We start from the raw sequence: 21,318 nt of genomic DNA on the forward strand, positions 1-21,318 counted from the left end.
TAGTGAGTGGTTCCTTGTTCAACAATTTTGGAACGGCTTATATGAAGACTCACGCAATGTGCTTAATATGGGATCCAATGGGATGTTTACCGATGTTGATGACAACAAAAAATAGGCCAAAATCAAAGAGATGGTGGTTCATAATTCCCAATATAGTAGGCCTCGAAAGGCCACTAGAGGAGGAAAGCTTTAGCAGGAGCTGTTAACCAGGCTAACAATATTTTAGTGACTGATCAGGCACATGCAAAGCACCCTCATGTTCCACCAGGGATGCCAGGCACAAATCAAATCAACAACAACATTCAGGCAACCTCGTCTACTAGTCCAGTCTCATCAGACCACCAGAACAGCAGCCAGGCAGGCCACCAGCAGCCGCCTTGGCCAGCTGACTCTCTTTTCAACTAATACTAAATAAATCCCAAGGATCCAAGGACAAATCCTAAAGAATTCCACAGAAAAATCAAACTGAAAGCAAGTTGCAGGTGGGGTAATTCTAATAAAGCAGGTATGCCATTTTTGGCCAAGCAGGTGAAAACTCTCAACAAAGAAAGCACTGGCTTATTTCAGCATTCATAGATGAAGCCTTGAGCCGCACAATATACCTGGACCAGGGCCATTTTGACTTCCAATAACGAGACAAAGAAATACATCAGTCAAGAGGACAACCTATCACTATCAGCCTGCAGCTCTTTTGTTCCATTCAGTTTGCCTTAATTTTCTTTTGTATCCGTTGTAAAATAAATCCACTACTCTTGGTTGCTTTCTAAATTTAATCCTAGCCCTTAGATGGAGTTGTCTAGGGTTTATCATGTACTGAAAACTTCACAGGAAGGCCTATATAAGGACCATTCCTCAGTCTGTTTTACTCAGACTTTGATTAATGAAAACCTTGAGATTTCTCTCAAAAATTCACAAATCTTCTAACTTTGCTGAGTCTTAGTTGTAAGTCAGACTTAATAATACCTTGTGCTTGCTTAGGTGTTGATTAAGGACCTGTGGTGTTACTTGGGATAGGTCTGTGCTTGCTTGAACTATTATGAGTGCATTGTTTGTCTGGTGTGTGTTTACTTTGCGCTTGCTTGAGTAAATTCATTTCAGGCCTCCTAAATTATTAAGTTTAGTCTCTGTGCTTGCTTGAGAGTAAATTTGATAATTATATCATTTTTACATTCAGAAAATATCACAAAAACAGCCACAAGAGTCTTCCTAAGAAAATTGTCTGAAATTCACCTATATCAGTCTGGATTTCTAATTATTAAAAATACTTAGATTGCGTGTAAAATTCTAAGATTTAGCACAGTTTAAGTTTACCATTTTAACTAAATTATCACCAAGTTTCATAATTTTTCAAGTCCATTTACTATTTTTACAAAAATTGTAATACCCCGTATTTTGATAATCATTTATGAGAATAATTTATGTAATTTAAATAATTAATTAATGACATTTTAATAATAGTTGCAAATAAGACATTAATTAAATAATAATATAAGTATTCAAGTCGGGAATTGGACTTAGCTGGCAATAAGGCCTTGGGCCGTGTGATATGGTTGTATGGACATATTTTAATGGCCTATTATGGCTAGTGGTCGGAAATTATATCGGGAATTAATAATAATATAATATGGAAATAATAACATGTAAAGGTAATAATAATTATATCAATAATAATAATAAAGTTATGGCCATAATAAATTACTAAATATTGTGTGAGGAAATCCTAGCTATGGTAAGATTAACATATGTAATAATATTAATTATATTAGTTATTCCTATAATAATTGGAATAAGGAAATAGTTCTTAGTTTCCTAATCTATGTCATATGCTCTCTAATTAGGGACTATAAATACACAATAATCTGAGAAATAATTTATAAAATAAGAAGGAATAAATCTAATGGATATAAGAACGTAATTAAGAAAGAGAAAAGGAAAGGGATTAATTTTTATTCTCGCCTCAAGGTAATATTTCAGACCATCTTATGTATACACTTTAGCATATTATAACTCGATAACTAGACCACCATAGGACTCGAGATTTGTACCTAAAGCAACCTTGGACTGCCGAGATTCTGACCTGACCTTATTTGACCGACGTGGACCTTGATAGGGTGGTTTTTGGGTCGGTTAAAGGTGGTTGGTCAGGGGGGTTACGGGTTTTGGTCGTGGGGTTTTGGATGGGTAATTGGACCCATAAACGGGACTGACTTGACCTGGGTTGTGGTGGGTTGGGTCGACCACGGTAGGGGTGTTGGTAGGGTAGCTGGTGGTGGTTGGTGGTGGTGGTGGTCGGGATTTCGCGAAACAGGGGAGAGTAGAGGGTAGTTGTCGCGGGGTTTAGAGCGTGGGTTTGTGAGTTTCAAGTGGCGGTTTAGTTGGTGGTTAGGGGTGAGTTGGATGCTCTGGGTTGCAAGCTGGTGGTGGCTAGGTCGGGTAGTGACGGTGGTGCCGTGTGGTGTTGATGGTAGCCGGGTAGAATAGTGACGGGTTTTCAGTATTGGCCTGGTAGTGTTTGTTGCTGATTGTTGTCTATTGTTGTGACGGTGGTGGGTGGAGGTGTCATGGGAGAAGGTCGGGTCTGGTGGTTGTGGCTGGTCTGGTGTTTGTGGGGTGTCGAGGTGTCATTGTTGTTAGGTGTGTGTGTGTGTGTATGTGTGTGTGTGTGTGTGTGTGTCTCTCACGTGTGTATGGGAGTTAGTATATGGGTTGACATGAGTTAGTTATGAGTTAGTTATAGTTATGAGTCGGGAGTGGAGTTGGGTTTGAAACGGGTTTTTGAATTATATTATAAGAGATTATAATTGACGTAGTTAATTAATTTATAATAAGTGAATCCAGTTTTAATAATCGGAAACCTTTAATAATTATAATAAATAAATTGTTTTGAAAAATTTGTATACTAAACGGAATAAATAAATGAATAATTGAATTAAATTGAATTATAATATTTTGATTAGGTGACGGTTGTGAAGAATTATAATCGAATCGGATTGCTTTATTTATTGGATTGCTTGGGCTGCTTAATTGGAATTGCTTATCACGTAGAGATAAATCCTACTCAACTTTTACTCGATAATGTTTGTTGGATGGTTTATATTAAAGTGAGTTGATCAATGTTGGTTGATATAATCCTAATTGTTGAAAGGGAGATTTATATTGCATATGTTGGTTAATCATATCGTAACTATTGGAAGGGAGAATGACATTGTATATTTTGGTTGTATTGTGGTGGAGTATTGTTGTAGTATTAACAGATTTAATCTGGCAGACATTACTTATAGTAATGTGGAGTGGTTGAACAGATTTATTCTGGCAAACGATATTTATCGTGTTTACTCGAGCAGGGCCCCAGATTGGTCTGCAGGCCATCTGGCGGATATTAATCAACTATATGTTGAGGCAAACATTACCTTTTGGTAATGTAGTTTGTGTTTACTCACCTTCGGGTTGAGGCTGCCCCGGCCAGGGATTGGCGGGATGATTAGTGTATCGAGTATAGGTCGGCTGAGGTGTTCTAAGTAAAGGATGGAGCACGTTGTCAGGGGGTTGTGCAAAGTAAAAAGGAAATTGGATTGTTATCGTATGTTTTTGTTGTTAGTATTTATTCCTACTCAACCTAGCGGTTGACTGTGTATTCGTGAACACCTGCGGTGAACCGTTTTATGGGAGCAGATTTGACAGGTACTAAAGATTAGCTGACTTGGGAGCATTGAGATGAGATCTCGACTTGGACCATAGTTGAAGTCTAGATCACCTAGAACAATTACATCACTTTATTTATTTCCGCTGCGAGATGTATTGTATCTTATATTAAGTTTTAGTTGGTTAAGTTGTAATAAACATGTAATCATTAAGTTTTAATTTAAAGTACTTTGGTGAGTTGGACTTTGTTATTCACTACCTCGGGAAAACGATATGGTAACAGTCCTATTTTTTTGGGAATGTCTAGCTAAGGGCTCCTAAGTAAATGGGGGTGTTACAAAGTGGTATCAGAGCAAAACGATCCTGAAGCCAAACCAATGATCAATAATGAACTTAGGTTGTGTCAAAATAAAATGAACCCCGGGTAGAAACTGTTAGGAGCCCCTCTTAGTACTGTTAGGAAAGCGCACCTAATCGTACCTTGGCCCTTCCAGTTTTGAACCGGGTACTTTGAGAGATATTTCAGTGTGGGGTAATTTAAAATGAATATAGTATATTTTCCTTATGAATTTGTTTGTCTTGTTTGAATGACTGTTTTCGTTAATGATTGCGGATGATTTATTTTTAAGCATTGTGATAAGCATGTCTTTGATATGGGGAAGGTATGCTGGCATGTATGTGGGAGGTGTGAGTATGATTAATATGTGAAGTGTTAAAGAAATTGCGTGAAATTGTAAAGAATGCAATTTTGGTGGATTTCTTGAAATTTTTCCCTTGATTGTTTTTGCTGCCATTTACTACCTGTTTAAAATCCTTGTACGAAAATTTTATATGTGATACTCTTGTGAGTTAGCTTTTATATGCCACTGGTCTCGTGTTAAAATAATATATCGTTTAGGAGAAATAAATATTTTAGTCGACAGTGGTCAGAATATTCCTGTACAGTGATGTTTTCGCGCCATGGTTTTGTAAAAATTGCCGTTTACAAACTGCCTGTCAATTTAGTGTAATTCCAACTCCATTGTTTAAAATATTCGTATATGTTTCTAAATTGATAAGCCACATTTCAAGATAAAGTTTTGATAATTAATAGTGATTTTTACAAGTTGACCTAAGTTTCTGACAAGTTGCTATAAAATTTCTGTTTCGACCAAACAAATTGTAAAATGTATATTAAATTGACCTTATGAATTTTTGACATGATTCTTTCGCTCATGATTTACTAACTCTCTTTATTTTCTAAAAAGTATAAGTTTTCAAGAATTAATTATGTTATTAATTATTTATGATTTTGTTTAAGTTGAAATATGTTTTCCTTATCTTTGAAAATATAAGTTGTGCTAAAATTTCTAAAGAATTGTTTCTAATTTCTTTCACCTTGGCATTTTGATGTTGTAATTTTGTGAAATAGAATAACATGTCTAGTGATATGCGGAATGTGTTGCCTTAAGCCTACGTATATGTTTACATCAATTGCATCCATGTTTAAATTAGACCTCGTTAGTAAGAGATAAATGCGCACGTAATAAAAAGGTAATTCAGAGATTGTTGTTAATACTTTATTCATCAATTGATGTTGTGTTAAAAATATTAGATGTCTTAATTTACAACGTGTATTACATGTCTTGCGAGGTTACGATAAATGGGTTATTATTTCTGTTGTTTGATATTCCGAACTTCGAGGACGAAGTTTATTTATTTTAGGGGGAAGGAGTGTGATACTAAAAATGTTCTGAGTTATTATTGTGACATCTTGTGATAGGATTGATGTAGTTGATAATGATAAAGGGATAGTTGTGTATACATAAGTTGGATTGTGTGGATGTTTATAGATGTTGTTATAGTAGTTATGGAAGAACTTCGGGACGAAGTTCATTTACAGGGGGGTAGACTGTAATACCGCATATTTTGATAATAATTTATGAGAATAATTTACGTAATTTAAATAATTAATTAATGACATTTTAATAATAGTTGCAAATAAGACATTAATTAAATAATAAAATAAGTATGCAAGTCGGGAATTGGACTTAGCTGGCAATAAGGCCTTCGGCCGTGTGCTATGGTTGTATGGACATATTTTATTGGCCTAGTATGGCTAGTGGTCGGAAATTATATCGGGAATTAATAATAATATAATATGGAAATAATAACATGTAAAGGTAATAATAATAATATCAATAATAACAATAAAGTTATGGCAATAATAAATTAGTAAATATTGTATGAGGAAATCCTAGATATGGTAAGATTAACATATGTAATAATATTAATTATATTAGTTATTCCTATAATAATTGGAATAAGGAAATAGTTCTTAGTTTCCTAATCTATGTCATATGCTCTCTAATTCGGGACTATAAATACACAATAATCTGAGAAATAATTTATAAAATAAGAAGGAATAAATCTAATGGATAGAAGAACGGAATTAAGAAAGAGAAAAGCAAAAGGATTAATTTTTATTCTCGCCTCAAGGTAATATTTCAGACCATCTTATGTATACACATTAGCATATTATAACTCGATAACTAGACCACCATAGGACTCGAGATTTTTACCTAGAGCAACCTTGGACTACCGAGATTCTGACCTGGCCTTATTTGACCGACGTGGACCTTGATAGGGTGGTTTCTGGGGCGGTTAAAGGTGGCTGGTCGGGAGGGTTACGGGTTTTGATCGTGGGGTTTTGGATGGGTAATTGGACCCATAAACGGGACTGTCTTGACCTGGGTTGTGGTGGGTTGGCTTCAAGTGGTTGGGTCGACCACGGGGGGGGGGGGGGGGTTGTTGGTAGTGTAGCTGGTGGTGGTTGGTGCTGGTGGTGGTCGGGATTTCGCGAAACAGGGGAGTGCAGGGGTTAGTTGTCACGGGGTTTAGGGCGTGGGTTTGTGAGTTTCTAGTGGCGGTTTAGTTGGTGGGTAGGGGTGAGTTGGATGCTCTGGGTTGCAAGCTTTTGGTGGCTAGGTCGGGTAGTGACGGTGGTGCCGTGTGGTGATGATGGTAGCCGGGTAGAATAGTGACGGGTTTTCGGTATTGGCCTGGTAGTGTTTGTTGCTGATTGTTGTCTATTGTTGTTACGGTGGTGGGTAGAGGTGTCATGGGAGAAGGTCGGGTCTGGTGGTTGTGGTTGGTCTGGTGTTTGTGGGTTGTCGAGGTGTCATTGTTGTTAGGTGTGTGATCCGGACGATGTCGTCACTCATCCAATCAAACACATTTATAATACTCAACATACAACTAGTTAGCGGTAAGTCGAGGTCGATCCATGGGACGGTGTGCTTTGGGTTCTAAGTCTATCTATCTCAATTTGTGCTAGTGTCACGATTGATTTTGGTTTGTAGTTGTGTCTAGACTAATGCAAGCAATAAAGTAGAACGAGCAATAAAAGGAAAGATGTAAACAATTGATTAAAAGTGCTAGGATATCATGGGGTCATGGGGGATTCATGGTGTTGATCATACAAACATGTTTACAAGGTTGCAAGCAATTAATGTTGTGGGGGAACCGAGTTGGGTTATATCTTACGGTTCTTAGGAAGAGTTGGGTCCCGGAGCCGAATCGATTAGATTGTACAACACCTACAAGTCGACTTACTTTCCTCCTAATCAACTTCTATGCATGGTCTAACAAGACCCGAGTTGGTTTATATCTTACAAGTCAAGTTGAGTAGAGAAGAGATGGTAAAAATGCAAGGATTCATAGGCTTAGCATTTCATCAAACATAACATGTGCATAAAGTTGACATCACAACAAGCAAGCAATTTAATCATGTAAACATATTAGATTAAGCATGAATCAATCCTATGTTGGTTTCCCCTAATTACCCACTAATCCTAGCTAAGGGACTACTCACTCATTATCATGGGAAACATGTCATTAATGGTGTCAATCATCACAACAAGTATAAACATGATAATAAAATGAGAAAATAAACAATAACGAGTAAAGAGTAAAGGATTTATACCAAACTTGAGATGATCCAAATAATAATGCAAAGAATAATAGAAGAAACTTGATGATTGATGGAAGGTTGTCAATCTCCCAATAATAACCCAATAATCTTCAATTACCCAATAATAAACTTGAATAATAAACTTGAACAATAATTAAGGAGAGATTAATGTGTAATTTATGGAAACATTAAATGATAATTTATTCTAATCTACTCCTAATCTAATCTAAGAGAATTTCCTCCTAAAAACCACACACTTGATTAATTACAAAGATGGGGTATTTATAGTGGAAATTAGGTGGATGCATTTAGGCTTAACTAAGGGCTAAACTAGTAATTACACTTTTTAAATGGAACAGGGAGGAGCCGGTATTTCTCGAAGGAAGGGCTTCTTTCTTTGTAGCTTGGAGAAGACGAAATTATGCTGTGAAGAAATCCGTGCGTATTGGGGTCGGGACGGGCGGATTCTACAGACGGAAGACGAGCGGATTCGATGGAATCCGGGCGGATTCTGGCGGGGCAATCCGAGCGTCTTTGGAGGAAATCCGCTCGGATTGTTTTGTGAGGAGACGGGCGGATTGGAGACAATCCGCTCGGATTGTTCTTCAGCAGTGATTCTTCTTCTTTTCTTCCCTTTTTGTTCACTTCCATTTTATTCTTGTGGGATTGGTCTTTGGTCCTTGCTTCCTCTTCATACTAGTCCATCTAGTATCGTCAATATGCTTCCAAAAATGCACGAAAGACGGGAATTTCCGCCTTATTATCTCCTTTTCTACAAAACATATGAAATGCGATAGAAAAGCAAAAAGGAAGGTTTTGACGGATAAAATGGCCATAGAATGCTACATTAGTATGCAAAATAGGCTCAATTAGGGGACTAAATGTGCGCAAATAATGTTCACATCAAATATCCCCAAACCGAACCTTTACTCGTCCCGAGTAAAGAGGTGACTAAAACTAGACCTTTATTTAAACTAACCTAATAACATAACCGATATGAGACAATTAGCGGGTCTCACTCCGCCCCTTCAACTCACAACAAGACAACCATGAGGTAGGATGCCTTCTTGTAAGGCAAGGTGGGTCTTGCCAAAATGGCGACACATCCAATCATTAAAGCACACAAAATCAAGTAATGGATGCATCTACAAAAGAATGGCCAATTTCCTCATCTAAGTGGCGGAAATTATCTACAAGGGAATCAATTCAAGGGTATACACTCCTTCATAGATGCAATTTCTTCAAACTACTAAGCCTAGAAGGATACCAATAAATCACCTCCAAGTTGTGTCAAGCTAGGGTACCTTTGTCCTCAATCGTTAAATGCTTTTGTCAAGAGTAGACTCCCTATGGTGTTAGAAACACTGGAGGATCGCGGAATTCCCCCTCTTGCCTAGACAAGAAGAAGGGTCGTCCCCTCTCTACCATGCACAAAAATGGATAAGATGGAAAAGGGATCGATAGTATTTGAGTTTCATTTTGGGAGTTTGCTTTCATTGTTGTTTTTCTCCCCAATTTCTTGTGGCATATAACATTTGAGAACACTTTCTTTTTGCCATTTCTTTTTGATTTTTGGCATTTCAACACTTGACAACTTTCAACTTTTCTTTGCATTTCTTTTTGAACATTTTCAAAGTCACCCCATATGTAGGGAGGGTGCCTTGTTTTTGAAGCTTTAGGAGTCTATTTTTGCTCCTCTTTTCTTTTGATGCATTTTGCAAACTTTCTTTCACTTTTTATTTTATTGAACTCAAATTGATTTCTTTTTGTGCCCATTCCCTTTTATGACAAAATGTGTGGTAGAACATGGATGAATGATGGATGCATGGTTTCAAGGGTCACCTTGGAATAAACGGTAGCCAAGGAGTTATCACACCACAAGGTACTCTTGACTAGGCCTTAATCCATGGGTCAAAGGATACTAGTAGGACACATCCTAGGGTGTTTTACAAGTATTCTAACAAGCAAAGTCTTAAGAAGAAAAAGCATCTACTAGGGCCTATATACACTAGTCAAGCTTCCCAAGTAGACGGTTTCGCAAAATTTTTTCTAACATGCAAACTACATGCCATGATGCAACTAACATATATACATCCTAATGCAAATGATTCTACCAACTAATATGCCATATAAACTAAATGCAAGTCCTAAGTTCACATTGTTTTTACCGCATCAATCAAAATAAAGCCACATAGTCATTAACATAAAGAGGAAAAAGGAGATTGGAAAGATCATACCATGCGGTCTTCAATATCCTCATGTCTCGGATGTGGCGTAGTCAATCAATGTGAAAAAGGATGAACAAACACAATATATACAAGTCTACACTACAAAGGAAATGAACTTGTTTTTGGATTTTTCAATTTTTCAAATTTTTATGGTTTTTGTTTTTATGAAATTAAAAGACATATTTTTGGGATTTTTCGAAATTTTTCAATTTTTATGCGCTTTTGGAATATAAATTCCCATCCCCCACTTTATTTTGGACATTGTCCTCAATGTACATGTAGGAGTAGGAATAAAAAGGAAATACATGTTTTTGAATTTTTGATTTTTGAAATAAAGTACAAATGCAATATGATATGAATAAATGCATGCTCTAACTAAATGCAATTCTATATGACATATATAACAAATGAATGCAATCTAAACTATACTATATGATGCATGATTTCTAGTAAACTATGGTCACTTATCATCAAACCTCCCCAAACCGATTTAAACACTATTTCTAGTGTAGAAATGAATAGGTTTGGCTCCTAGTGCCTATGCATGAATTTTAGTCTATATGCAACTAACTACATGAATCATGTGAGATATATTACAATGCAAACTAATTTAAATGAACTAACTAATATAAATGCAATATGAAATATAATACAAATGCATGCAAAAGCTATACTAAATGCAATGTATATACAAAAGAGAGAGAGGGAGAGATGGGTATCATACAAATGGGAGTGGTGAAGTAGGCCTCTTTCACTCGTCATCCTCATTTTGATCATAGCCATAACCATGAGAGCTTCCGGTTTGATCATATCCGGGTGCTTGGCCCCAATATCCTCCTTGGTCAAATCCTCCTCCTTGACCCGAGTACCCTCCACCTTGGCTAGAATGTCCTCCGTCTCCTCGACCCCAAGCTTGGTCCCCATAATTTGGGAACAAGAGCTCCGGTTGTGCCCAAGAGGGCTTAGGACCATCGGGGTCAATATACCCTTGTTGAGCCATGTTATAGTATTGGGGGTAGAGGGCCAAGTAGTTGTGTTCCCTCCCTTTATGAACCCCAAGGTCCACTCTATTCATGAGTGCCATCAAATCATTAATACCCGGGGTATTGGGGATTGTCGGTTGAAATTCGGTATAAGGAGTAGGGTATGGCGGGATAGGTACGTAGGAAGGTGGGCGAATAGGTACTCCCGGCCCTCCACGAGGTGGTTGACGGTGTGGCTCTTCCCTTTGAGGGGGATTATCAAGAATTTGGATATCAAGGAGGTAGCTTGGTGGAGGAGAGTACGGGGTCAATCTTGGGTCAATGCCCGGTATCTTCCATCCCTCAAGGATCATTGAAGTGCATCCCTTGGTGTGCCACTCCACACTCCCATCTCGAGTGTAGTTACACCATCGGTGGCTGTGGAAGATGGTGTGCTCATCAATCAAAGTCCTCCCCTCAAGAGGAGTATAGGTTCCTTGGGTATTGAACCCGGGACAAAGGTGGTGGGACAAAATGGTAATTAGACCTCCCATCACGAAGGTTTTGAGTTGGGTGGTCCCTTGAGCAAAATCATGGAACCTAGTAAGTATCTCAAGTGGCGTATTAAAGTTATAACGCCTCACCGCTCGAACATTCAAATAGGACTCAAGAAAAGTTAAGTCGATGAGAGTACACCTATCTTGTTCGTACCTCCCATTGATGCAACCGGCTACAAAGCGTTCGGTGAATCGAATCACCGGATGTTGGATGGCAAAGGTATAACAACGTTTTATATAGGTAAAGTCTCTCCCGGAGATAGCCTTCCAAAGAAAGTCCACACCAAAATTATCGGGCTTCTCGGTATGGTCGGTGGGTACTTCAAGACCGAAAACATAGGCAAATTCCTCAAGAGAAAGAACATGGTCTAGGTTGCATAACCTAAACTCCATGCCTACATTGTTGTGGGTATCCGCCATAATGCGAAGGCTACTCAAGAATTCAAGGGTGAGACTAAGGTAAGTCTCTTCATGGGCATGGAAAAATTTCCCAATGCCAAGGCCATTAAAGAACATCTCGGTAGGGTACCTTATCTTAGGATTTCCAACACCCTAGTGTCTACAAATTGAGTAGGTTCGTACTTCTTACCTAGTAGCTCGACAAATTTTTGGCGGTGGTCGTCGGATTGAAAGAGCACTTCTTGGAAGTGGTTGAGTTGTTCAATGCCTCCCCTCATTAAAGGTCGGGTGCTCCTTGGTAGTACTACCTCTCGCGGTGTTTAAGAGGTTGATCCTTTGCGCTTCTTCCCGAATGATTCAACCAATTTCTTGGCCTTTCCTTTGGTGTTTGTCAATGGTGCCATTTAGATGTTGGTGATGGGGGTGTTTTTTGAGGATGGGAGGGTGATTTTGAGGATTGAGATGAGTGTTTTTAGGGTTTGGTAAGGTGAGGAAATGAGGGAGAAAGGGGGTGATTATATAGAAGGAGTAGGGAATCCGAACGGATAAGGTTGGGTCGGACCCGTTTTATCCGAAGGAACAGGACAATCCGAGCGGATTTCTGTCGGGACGGGCGGATTGTCGAGGATGAAGACGGGCGTCTTTGCTAGAATCCGCTCGGATTCAAACACAGCAAACTTCCTCGGCTGAGAAGAGGGAAAAGTCGGGCGTATTGTACCTAGGACGCGCGGCTTGATCGGGACGGGCGGATTGTGAACAATCCGCACGGATTCTTTCACAGCTTAAAATCTTGCTTCTGGATGACACACGGGACGGGCGTCCCGTGAAGAAGACGGACGTATTGTCCAGGACAGGCGGATTCGCTCGAATCCGCACGGATTCTCCTTCAGTTTTAGCCTTTTCTTTTCCGTGGGTTTTGGTCGGGCGTCCTCCTCTCGATCCGGGCGTCTTCTGTTCTTTTCCTTCTTTTTCTTCCTTTTTTCGTGAAATAACGCACCCCTTCTCACCAATTTTCTCTTTTTCCTTATCTTTTTCTGAAATTTGCTCATGAAACATGTAAGATGACTCTCTCTCTCTTCTCTCTCATGCAAGAAATTAAATGCAAATGGAAATGTACAATATTATACAAAATAAAGGGGTCCAAGAAATATCTTACAAATGGTGGTTTGAGATAGGACTCCACCAAACTAGTTCAATTTTAAATTCTTATCCATAGAGCTCAAAGCTCTTAATAAAAGATCAAAAGCTTGTGAACAAGCTCCAAATAAGCACAAGTATGGGTTGCTCAATTTGAATATGAAATTTGGCCAAGGAAGCTTGTAGAATGTTCTTTTCCTTGCCTTCTCCTTAGTGTTAGAGCTTTCCCGATGCTTCAAATAGGTAAACCCATGATTCTTGTCAACACTAAGCATGAAGTGTGGTTCATTTTCATTCGTGGACTTCCACTTACCAACTTCTTCTTTAATTTTGGTGATGATGATAGCATTTTGATTTTTCAATCCTTCCAAGGTAGAAGGAGAATTTTCATGGCTTTGATGATTGGATACCATAGGAGTTGAGATTGTGGGTGCCAAATCTTCACAAGTAGCCTCACGAGCAATTTTCTCTTTGAGTTTTTTCACCAAGTAGTTCTTGTAAGAAACTTTGGCCTTTTGAAGAAGGTCTATCATATCCTCTTCAATGATCATTGGCTCCATGATAGGTGCCAAGTGGTCTTCATGAAGAATAAAGGAAGGATGTTCTTCTTCATGATAAGGTATCTCAATTGCCTCAAGGATAGGCTCCTCAAGCAAGGTGATATTGTGAGTCCCTCCTCTAGGTTCATCATCATTGTTGCTATCTTCACATGAATCATAAATGTGGGCTTCATGTAACTCTTTTTTCAACACCTCGACGTCCATATCAAAAGACACACCCTCATACTCACAATGGTTAAGAGTATTTGGTTTGCTCAACCTCATGTCTTCTTCATCGAACACAACACTTTCATAGTCACAAGAGCTCAAGGAACTTGGCTCCTCCCACTTCTCATCTTCCATGTCAAAGGTCACTACTTCAAATTCGCATTTATGCTCAATGTCCAAAGAACGGTGGTGAGTGATTGCTTGGGATTCTTTTAATTGGGCAATTTGAATCCTCAATTCCTCTCTTTGGATAACAATGTTTTTAAGAACATTATCTTCTTTTTGGCTCTCTTCTAGCATTTGTTTGAAAAAGTTTTGTTGATCTCCCATCATTTGGAGAATCATGTTTTGAATGGGTTCATCTTTTTGTTGTGGGTAGGTGTGAAAGTGGTTGTATTGTGGCAATTGAAGTTCATTGTGAAATGGGTATTGGGTGGGTGGTTGTAGTTGATATTTGGTGTGGTGATTTTGGTGGGAAAAATTGGGGTAGTAGTTAGGATTTTCATTGTATGAGTAGTAAGGTAGGTTTGTGTTGACTTGCTCCTCAAACTCCCCATACCCATAGTCATACTCAAAAGATCCACCACATACTCCATGTACCAAGTCTTGGGTCATCATCTCATAGCTAAGACAAGTAAACAACTACAAGCATGGAAACTACACAAAAAATGGTAAGAACAATCCTTGAGGAACAAGTTCCTCAAGGTGAAAGCACAATTAAAATAGACAAACAAGTAAGAACTTAATCACATAGCACCATCCCCGGCAACGGCGCCATTTTGATCCGGACGATGTCGTCACTCATCCAATCAAACACATTTATAATACTCAACATACAACTAGTTAGCGGTAAGTCGAGGTCGATCCATGGGACGGTGTGCTTTGGGTTCTAAGTCTATCTATCTCAATTTGTGCTAGTGTCACGATTGATTTGGGTTTGTAGTTGTGTCTAGACTAATGCAAGCAATAAAGTAGAACGAGCAATAAAAGGAAAGATGTAAACAGTTGATTAAAAGTGCTAGGATATCAAGGGGTCATGGGGGATTCATGGGGTTGATCATACAAACATGTTTACAAGGTTGCAAGCAATTAATGTTGTGGGGGAACCGAGTTGGGTTATATCTTACGGTTCTTAGAAAGAGTTGGGTCCCGGAGCCGAATCGATTAGATTGTACAACACCTACAAGTCGACTTACTTTCCTCCTAATCAACTACTAAGCATGGTCTAACAAGACTCGAGTTGGTTTATATCTTACAAGTCAAGTTGAGTAGAGAAGAGATGGTAAAAATGCAAGGATTCATAGGCTTAGCATTTCATCAAACATAACATGTGCATAAATTTGACATCACAACAAGCAAGCAATTTAATCATGTAAACATATTAGATTAAGCATGAATCAATCCTATGTTGGTTTCCCCTAATTACCACTAATCCTAGCTAAGGGACTACTCACTCATTATCATGGGAAACATGTCATTAATGGTGTCAATCATCACAACAAGTATAAACATGATAATAAAATGAGGAAATAAACAATAACGAGTAAAGAGTAAAGGATTTATACCAAACTTGAGATGATCCAAATAATAATGCAAAGAATAATAGAAGAAACTTGATGATTGATGGAAGGTTGTCAATCTCCCAATAATAACCCAATAATCTTCAATTACCCAATAATAAACTTGAATAATAAACTTGAACAATAATTAAGGAGAGATTAATGTGTAATTTATGGAAACATTAAATGATAATTTATTCTAATCTACTCCTAATCTAATCTAAGAGAATTTCCTCCTAAAAACCACACACTTGGTTAATTACAAAGATGGGGTATTTATAGTGGAAATTAGGTGGATGCATTTAGGGTTAACTAAGAGCTAAACTAGTAATTACACTTTTTAAATGGAACAGGGAGGAGCCGGTATTTCTCGAAGGAAGGGCTTCTTTCTTTGTAGCTTGGAGAAGACGAAATTATGCTGTGAAGAAATCCGTGCGTATTGGGGTCGGGACGGGCGGATTCTGCGGACGGAAGACGAGCGGATTCGATGGCATCCGGGCGGATTCTGGCGGGGCAATCCGAGCGTCTTTGGAGGAAATCCGCTCGGATTGTTTTGTGAGGAGACGGGCGGATTGGAGACAATCCGCTCGGATTGTTCTTCAGCAGTGATTCTTCTTCTTTTCTTCCCTTTTTGTTCACTTCCATTTTATTCTTGTTGGATTGGTCTTTGGTCCTTGCTTCCTCTTCATACTAGTCCATCTAGTATCGTCAATATGCTTCCAAAAATGCACGAAAGACGGGAATTTCCGCCTTATTATCTCCTTTTCTACAAAACATATGAAATGCGATAGAAAAGCAAAAAGGAAGGTTTTGACGGATAAAATGGCCATAGAATGCTACATTAGTATGCAAAATAGGCTCAATTAGGGGACTAAATGTGCGCAAATAATGTTCACATCAGTGTGTGTGTGTGTGTGTGTGTCTCTCTCTCTCACGTGTGTATGGGAGTTAGTATATGGGTTGACATGAGTTAGTTATGAGTTAGTTATAGTTATGAGTCGGGAGTGGAGTTGAGTTTGAAACGGGTTTTTGAATTATATTATACGAGATTATAATTGACGTAATTAATTAATTTATAATTAGTGAATCCAGTTTTAATAATCGTAAACCTTTAATAATTATAATAAATAAATTGGTTTGAATAATTTGTATACTAAACGGAATAAATAAATGAATAATTAAATTGAATTGAATTATAATATTTTGATTAGGTGACGGTTAAGAAGAATTATAATCGAATCGGATTGCTTTATTTATTTAATTGCATGGGCTGCTTAATTGGAATTGCTTATCAGGTAGGGATAAATCCTACTCAACTTTTACTCGATAATGTTTGTTGGATTGTTTATACTAAAGTGAGTTGATCAATGTTGGTTGATATAATCGAAATTGTTGGAAGGGAGATTTATATTGCATATGTTGGTTAATCATATCGTAACTGTTGGAAGGGAGAATTACATTGTATATGTTTGTTGTATTGTGGTGCAGTATTGTTGTAGTATTAACAAATTTAATCTGGCACACATTACTTATAGTAATGTGGAGTGGTTGAACAGATTTATTCTGGTAGACGATATTTATCGTGTTTACTCGAGCAGGGCCCCATATTGGTCTGCAGGCCATCTGGTGGATATTAATCAACTATATGTTGAGGCAGACATTACCTTTTGTTAATGTAGTTTGTGTTTACTCACCTTCGGGTTGAGGCTGCCCCGGCCAGGGATTGGCGGGATGATTACTGTATCGAGTATAGCTCGGCTGAGGTGTGCTAAGTAAAGGATGGAGCATGTTGTCAGGGGGTTGTGCAAAGTAAAAAGGAAATTGGATTGTTATCGTATGTTTTTGTTGTTAGTATTTATTCCTACTCAACCTCGCGGTTGACTGTGTATTCGTGAACACTTGCGGTGAACCATTTTATGGGACCAGATTTGACAGGTACTAAAGATTAGCTGACTTGGGAGCATTAGGATGAGAGCTCGACTTGGACCATAGTTGAAGTCTAGATCACCTAGAAAAATTACATCACTTTATTTATTTCCGCTGCGAGATGTATTGTATCTTATATTAAGTTTTAGTTGGTTAAGTTGTAATAAACATGTAATCATTAAGTTTTAATTTAAAGTACTTTGGTGAGTTGGACTTTGTTATTCACTACCTCGCGAAACCGAGATGGTAACAGTCCTATTTATTTGGGAATGTCTAGCTAAGGGCTCCTAAGTAAATGTGGGTGTTACAAAAATCCCTAAGTTTATTGCATTCCCTGAGAATTGTTCCTTTGCCTGTTTCAGGGTTTGTTCAAGTTGTGTCTGTCCCCACACTGCAAATTCTGGTTATCAGAGCTTAGGTTATAACATAATTCTATCTTGTGTTAGTCCTGAGTGAGAGAAAAGTGAGTTCATTTTCCCAACTACATCAAAACTACAAAAAACAACCCAATGAGTGAAGAGAGACTTGCTGGTATTGAGACCAGAATAGAGGATCTAGTAGGAAATGTGGATACTTTGCTTAATTTTATCCATGTTGTCATGGAAAGATTCCTAAACCATGACCCAAGGAGGCAACCACCACCTTTCAGAGGAAGAGGAAGGGGGAGAGGGATTTCAATGGGATCAGGAAGAAGGCAACCACATCATGATCCTCATGAGGAAGCCATCTCTGAATCAGATGACTCAAGAATGGAGGAAGGAATCTATGATGCCATAGACAAAGATGTAAAGGTAGACATTCCTGATTTCCAAGGTAGTTTAAATCCTGAGGATTTATTAGACTGGCTTAGATCTGTTGAGAGAGTTTTGAGTTTAAAAATTATGATGAAAGAAAAGCTTTTAAAGTTGCCATCTTCAAAATTAAGGGCTATGCATCTTTTTGGTATGAGAGTATGAAACACCAAATGATTAGAGATGAAAAGGAAGCAGTCAGGTCTTGGCTTATATTAAAAAAGAAACTAAAAGAGAAATTCATAACCAAAGACTATACCCAGGATATCTTTATTAAACTGACTTAGTTGAGACAAGAGCAGTTATCTGTTGAGGCCTACCTTAGGAACTTTGAGTAGCTAACCTTACAATGTGAGGTTACTGAGAAGCCTAAGCAAAATATTGCTAGGTTTGTTGAGGGTTTAGATCCTAAGATAGCTAGCAGAGTAATAATGCAGCAGGTTTGGTCATTTGATGAGGCATTTAACCTAGCCTTAGGAGTTGAGAAACTGGGTAAAGTGAAGCCTGAAACACCCAAATTTCCCACCAGAACAACATTCAAGACTTATACTGGTGTCAAAATCACTAAGACACCTAAACCAGCTACCCAACCCACAGCAGACAAAGGGAAAGCACCCATGTATCCTAAAACCAACCTACCCTTGTCCAGGGATAAGGTCAAATGCTTCCAATGCCAAGGCTTTGGCCATTTTAAGAAGGTATGTCCTTCTAACAGAGCTCTCACAGCTATGGAGATTGAGGAGTGGGAAAGGGAAGGTCTAGTTGAGTATGAGGAAGAAGAGAAACTGGTCCCAACAGAAATGGAAGCTGAGGGGGAAACTGAACAAGGACAAGTTATGGCTCACCCTGACACAAGGCACGGTTTGGTCCTATGGAGGGTTAAACACTCTGAACCAGCTCCCCTGGAAGCTGATCAGAGATACATGATATTCAGGAGTAGGTGCACTATTCAAGGAAGGGTGTGTAACTTGATCATTGATGGAGGTAGCTATACCAATGTAGCTTCCACCATTATCGTTAGCAAGCTGAGTTTGCCTACTCAGGAACACCCCAGTCCATACAAGCTAAGATGGTTAAACAAAGGATCTGAAGTAAGAGTTGACAAGCAGTGCATTGTTCCTTTTTCAATTGTGAAGGTGTACAAAGATGAAGTGTTATGTGATATGGTCCCTATGGATGCCTGCCATCTACTGTTAGATAGACCATGGGAGTTTGACAGGAATACCACTCACCATGGAAAGGAAAATGTCTATGTTTTCAAGCATAATGGGAAGAGGGTCACTATGACTCCCTTGCCACCAAACCATAGAGGTTATGGGAGTCCTAACATGCCTGAGGAGGTTAATGGAGTGTTGTTTCTATCTGAGGCAGCTAAGATCAAGGAGCTAAGGGAAGAACAACCTGTGTTGTTCCTCCCATCAAGGGAAATCAACACTAAGGAGACTAATGATGTGCCTACAGAGGTTCAACCACTGATTCTGATGTACAAGGAATTTTGTCCAAATGAGTTGCCCAATGGTTTGCCACCTCTAAGAGGGATTGAGCATAACATAAACCTTGTACCTGGTTATGTGCTCCCTAATAGGCTAGCTTACAGATATGATCCCACAGCAACCAAGGAACTACATCATCAGATTGAAGAACTAATGACAACGAGATTTGTGAGGGAGTCATTGAGTCCATGTGCAGTGCCTGCTTTACTGGTGCCTAAGAAAGATGTAACTTGGAGGATGTGTACTAATAGAAGGGCCATAAACAACATCACAGTCAAGTATAGGTTTCCTATTCCAAGGCTAGATGACATGTTGGATGAGCTCAGTGGGGCTCGGATCTTTTCAAATATAGATCTCAGGCAAGGATATCACCAAGTGAGAATAAGAGAAGGTGATGAATGGAAAACAGCTTTCAAAACAAAACATGGCCTGTATGAGTGGCTTGTTATGCCATTTGGTTTATCTAATGCTCCAAGCACCTTCATGAGTCTAATAATTGAAGTTCTAAGGCCTTGTCTTAGAAAGTTTGTTGTAGTATACTTTGATGACATACTCTTCTACAACAGCAGTCCATCTGAACATCTATTACATTTGGAGGCGATATTTAAAATACTCAGGGAGCAGAAGCTGTATGGGAAGCTTGAGAAATGTACCTTCATGGTCAATGAGGTAGCATTTCTGGGATATATTATATCAGGAAGAGGGATATCAGTTTATCAGGAGAAGATTAAGGCTATGCAAACATGGCCAGTCCCACAATCAATCACAAAAGTAAGAGGATTTCATGGTCTAGCATCTTTTTAGAGGAGGTTCTTTAAGAATTTCAACTCAATTGTTGCATCAATCACTTAGTGCATGAGAAAAGGATATTTCTAATGGACTGAAGCTGCTCAACAGTCCTTTGAGAAAATCAAGAAGCTAATGTGTGAGACTCCCATTCTGATGCTGCCTGACTTTGAACAACTATTTGAGGTAGAATGTGATGCCAGTGGAGTTGGAATAGGAACTATCCTAATCCAAGGCCAGAGACCTGTGGCCTATTTCAGTGAGAAGTTAAATGGAGCCAAGCTGAAATATTTAACTTATGACAAGGAGTTTTATGCAATCATAAGAGCCCTTACACATTGGAGTCACTACCTGAAACATAAGCCATTTGTAATGCACTCTGATCATGAGGCCCTAAAATACATTAATAGCCAACACAAGCTGAGCCATAGACATGCTAAGTGGGTAGAGTTCCGGCAAGCCTACAACTTTTCAAGCAAATATAAGGAAGGGAAACAAAATGTGGTAGCTGATGCCCTCTCAAGGAGGCACTCTTTATTGACTGTCATAAGTAATAAGGTCCTTGGGTTTGAATTCATGAAGGACATATATAAGGAGTATCCTGACATCTCTGAGGAGTGGATTGTTCTCACAGAGGGAGGTTCAACGGTAAGAAATATATGCTGCAAGAAGGATTTCTGTTTTATGGTAACAAGCTGTGTGTACCAGGTGGATCCTACATAGATTTACTGATCAGGGAAGTCCATTCAGGAGGATTAGGGGGACATTTTGGGGTTCATAAGACCCTATAGATCTTACAGGATCAGTTTTATTAGCCTAGGATGATAGGTGATGTTCAGGCAGTCCTTAGAAGGTGCTCAACATGTCAGAAAGCCAAGATCTCCTTCGAAGCAGGACCCTACACTCCACTGCCTGTCCCATGATAAACCTTGGGAAAATATAAGCCTTGACTTCATTGTGGCACTACCTTGGACACAAAGAGGCAAGGACTCAATCATGGTGGTTGTGGATAGGTTCAGTAAGATGGCTCACTTCATAGCATGCAATAAAACTGAGGATGCTGCTAGTATTGCGGAGCTATATCTCAAGGAAATTGTGAAGACTCCATGGGATTCCTAA

At 38.8% G+C, this 21,318-nt stretch overlaps 1 protein-coding gene across 1 annotated transcript; it reads left to right on the forward strand.

Annotated features, from left to right (window-relative positions):
• The first annotated feature begins 17,638 nt into the window (after window positions 1-17,638).
• LOC141607839 (uncharacterized) lies at window positions 17,639-21,318 on the forward strand. The gene is made up of 4 exons (XM_074427185.1): window positions 17,639-18,079; window positions 18,259-20,184; window positions 20,311-20,847; window positions 21,028-21,318. Exons 1-4 carry the CDS (start codon window positions 17,639-17,641, stop codon window positions 21,316-21,318), a joined length of 3,195 nt encoding a protein of 1,064 aa, XP_074283286.1.

Source organism: Silene latifolia, chromosome 10, assembly GCF_048544455.1.
Source record: "Silene latifolia isolate original U9 population chromosome 10, ASM4854445v1, whole genome shotgun sequence".
Taxonomy (NCBI): Eukaryota; Viridiplantae; Streptophyta; class Magnoliopsida; order Caryophyllales; family Caryophyllaceae; genus Silene; species Silene latifolia.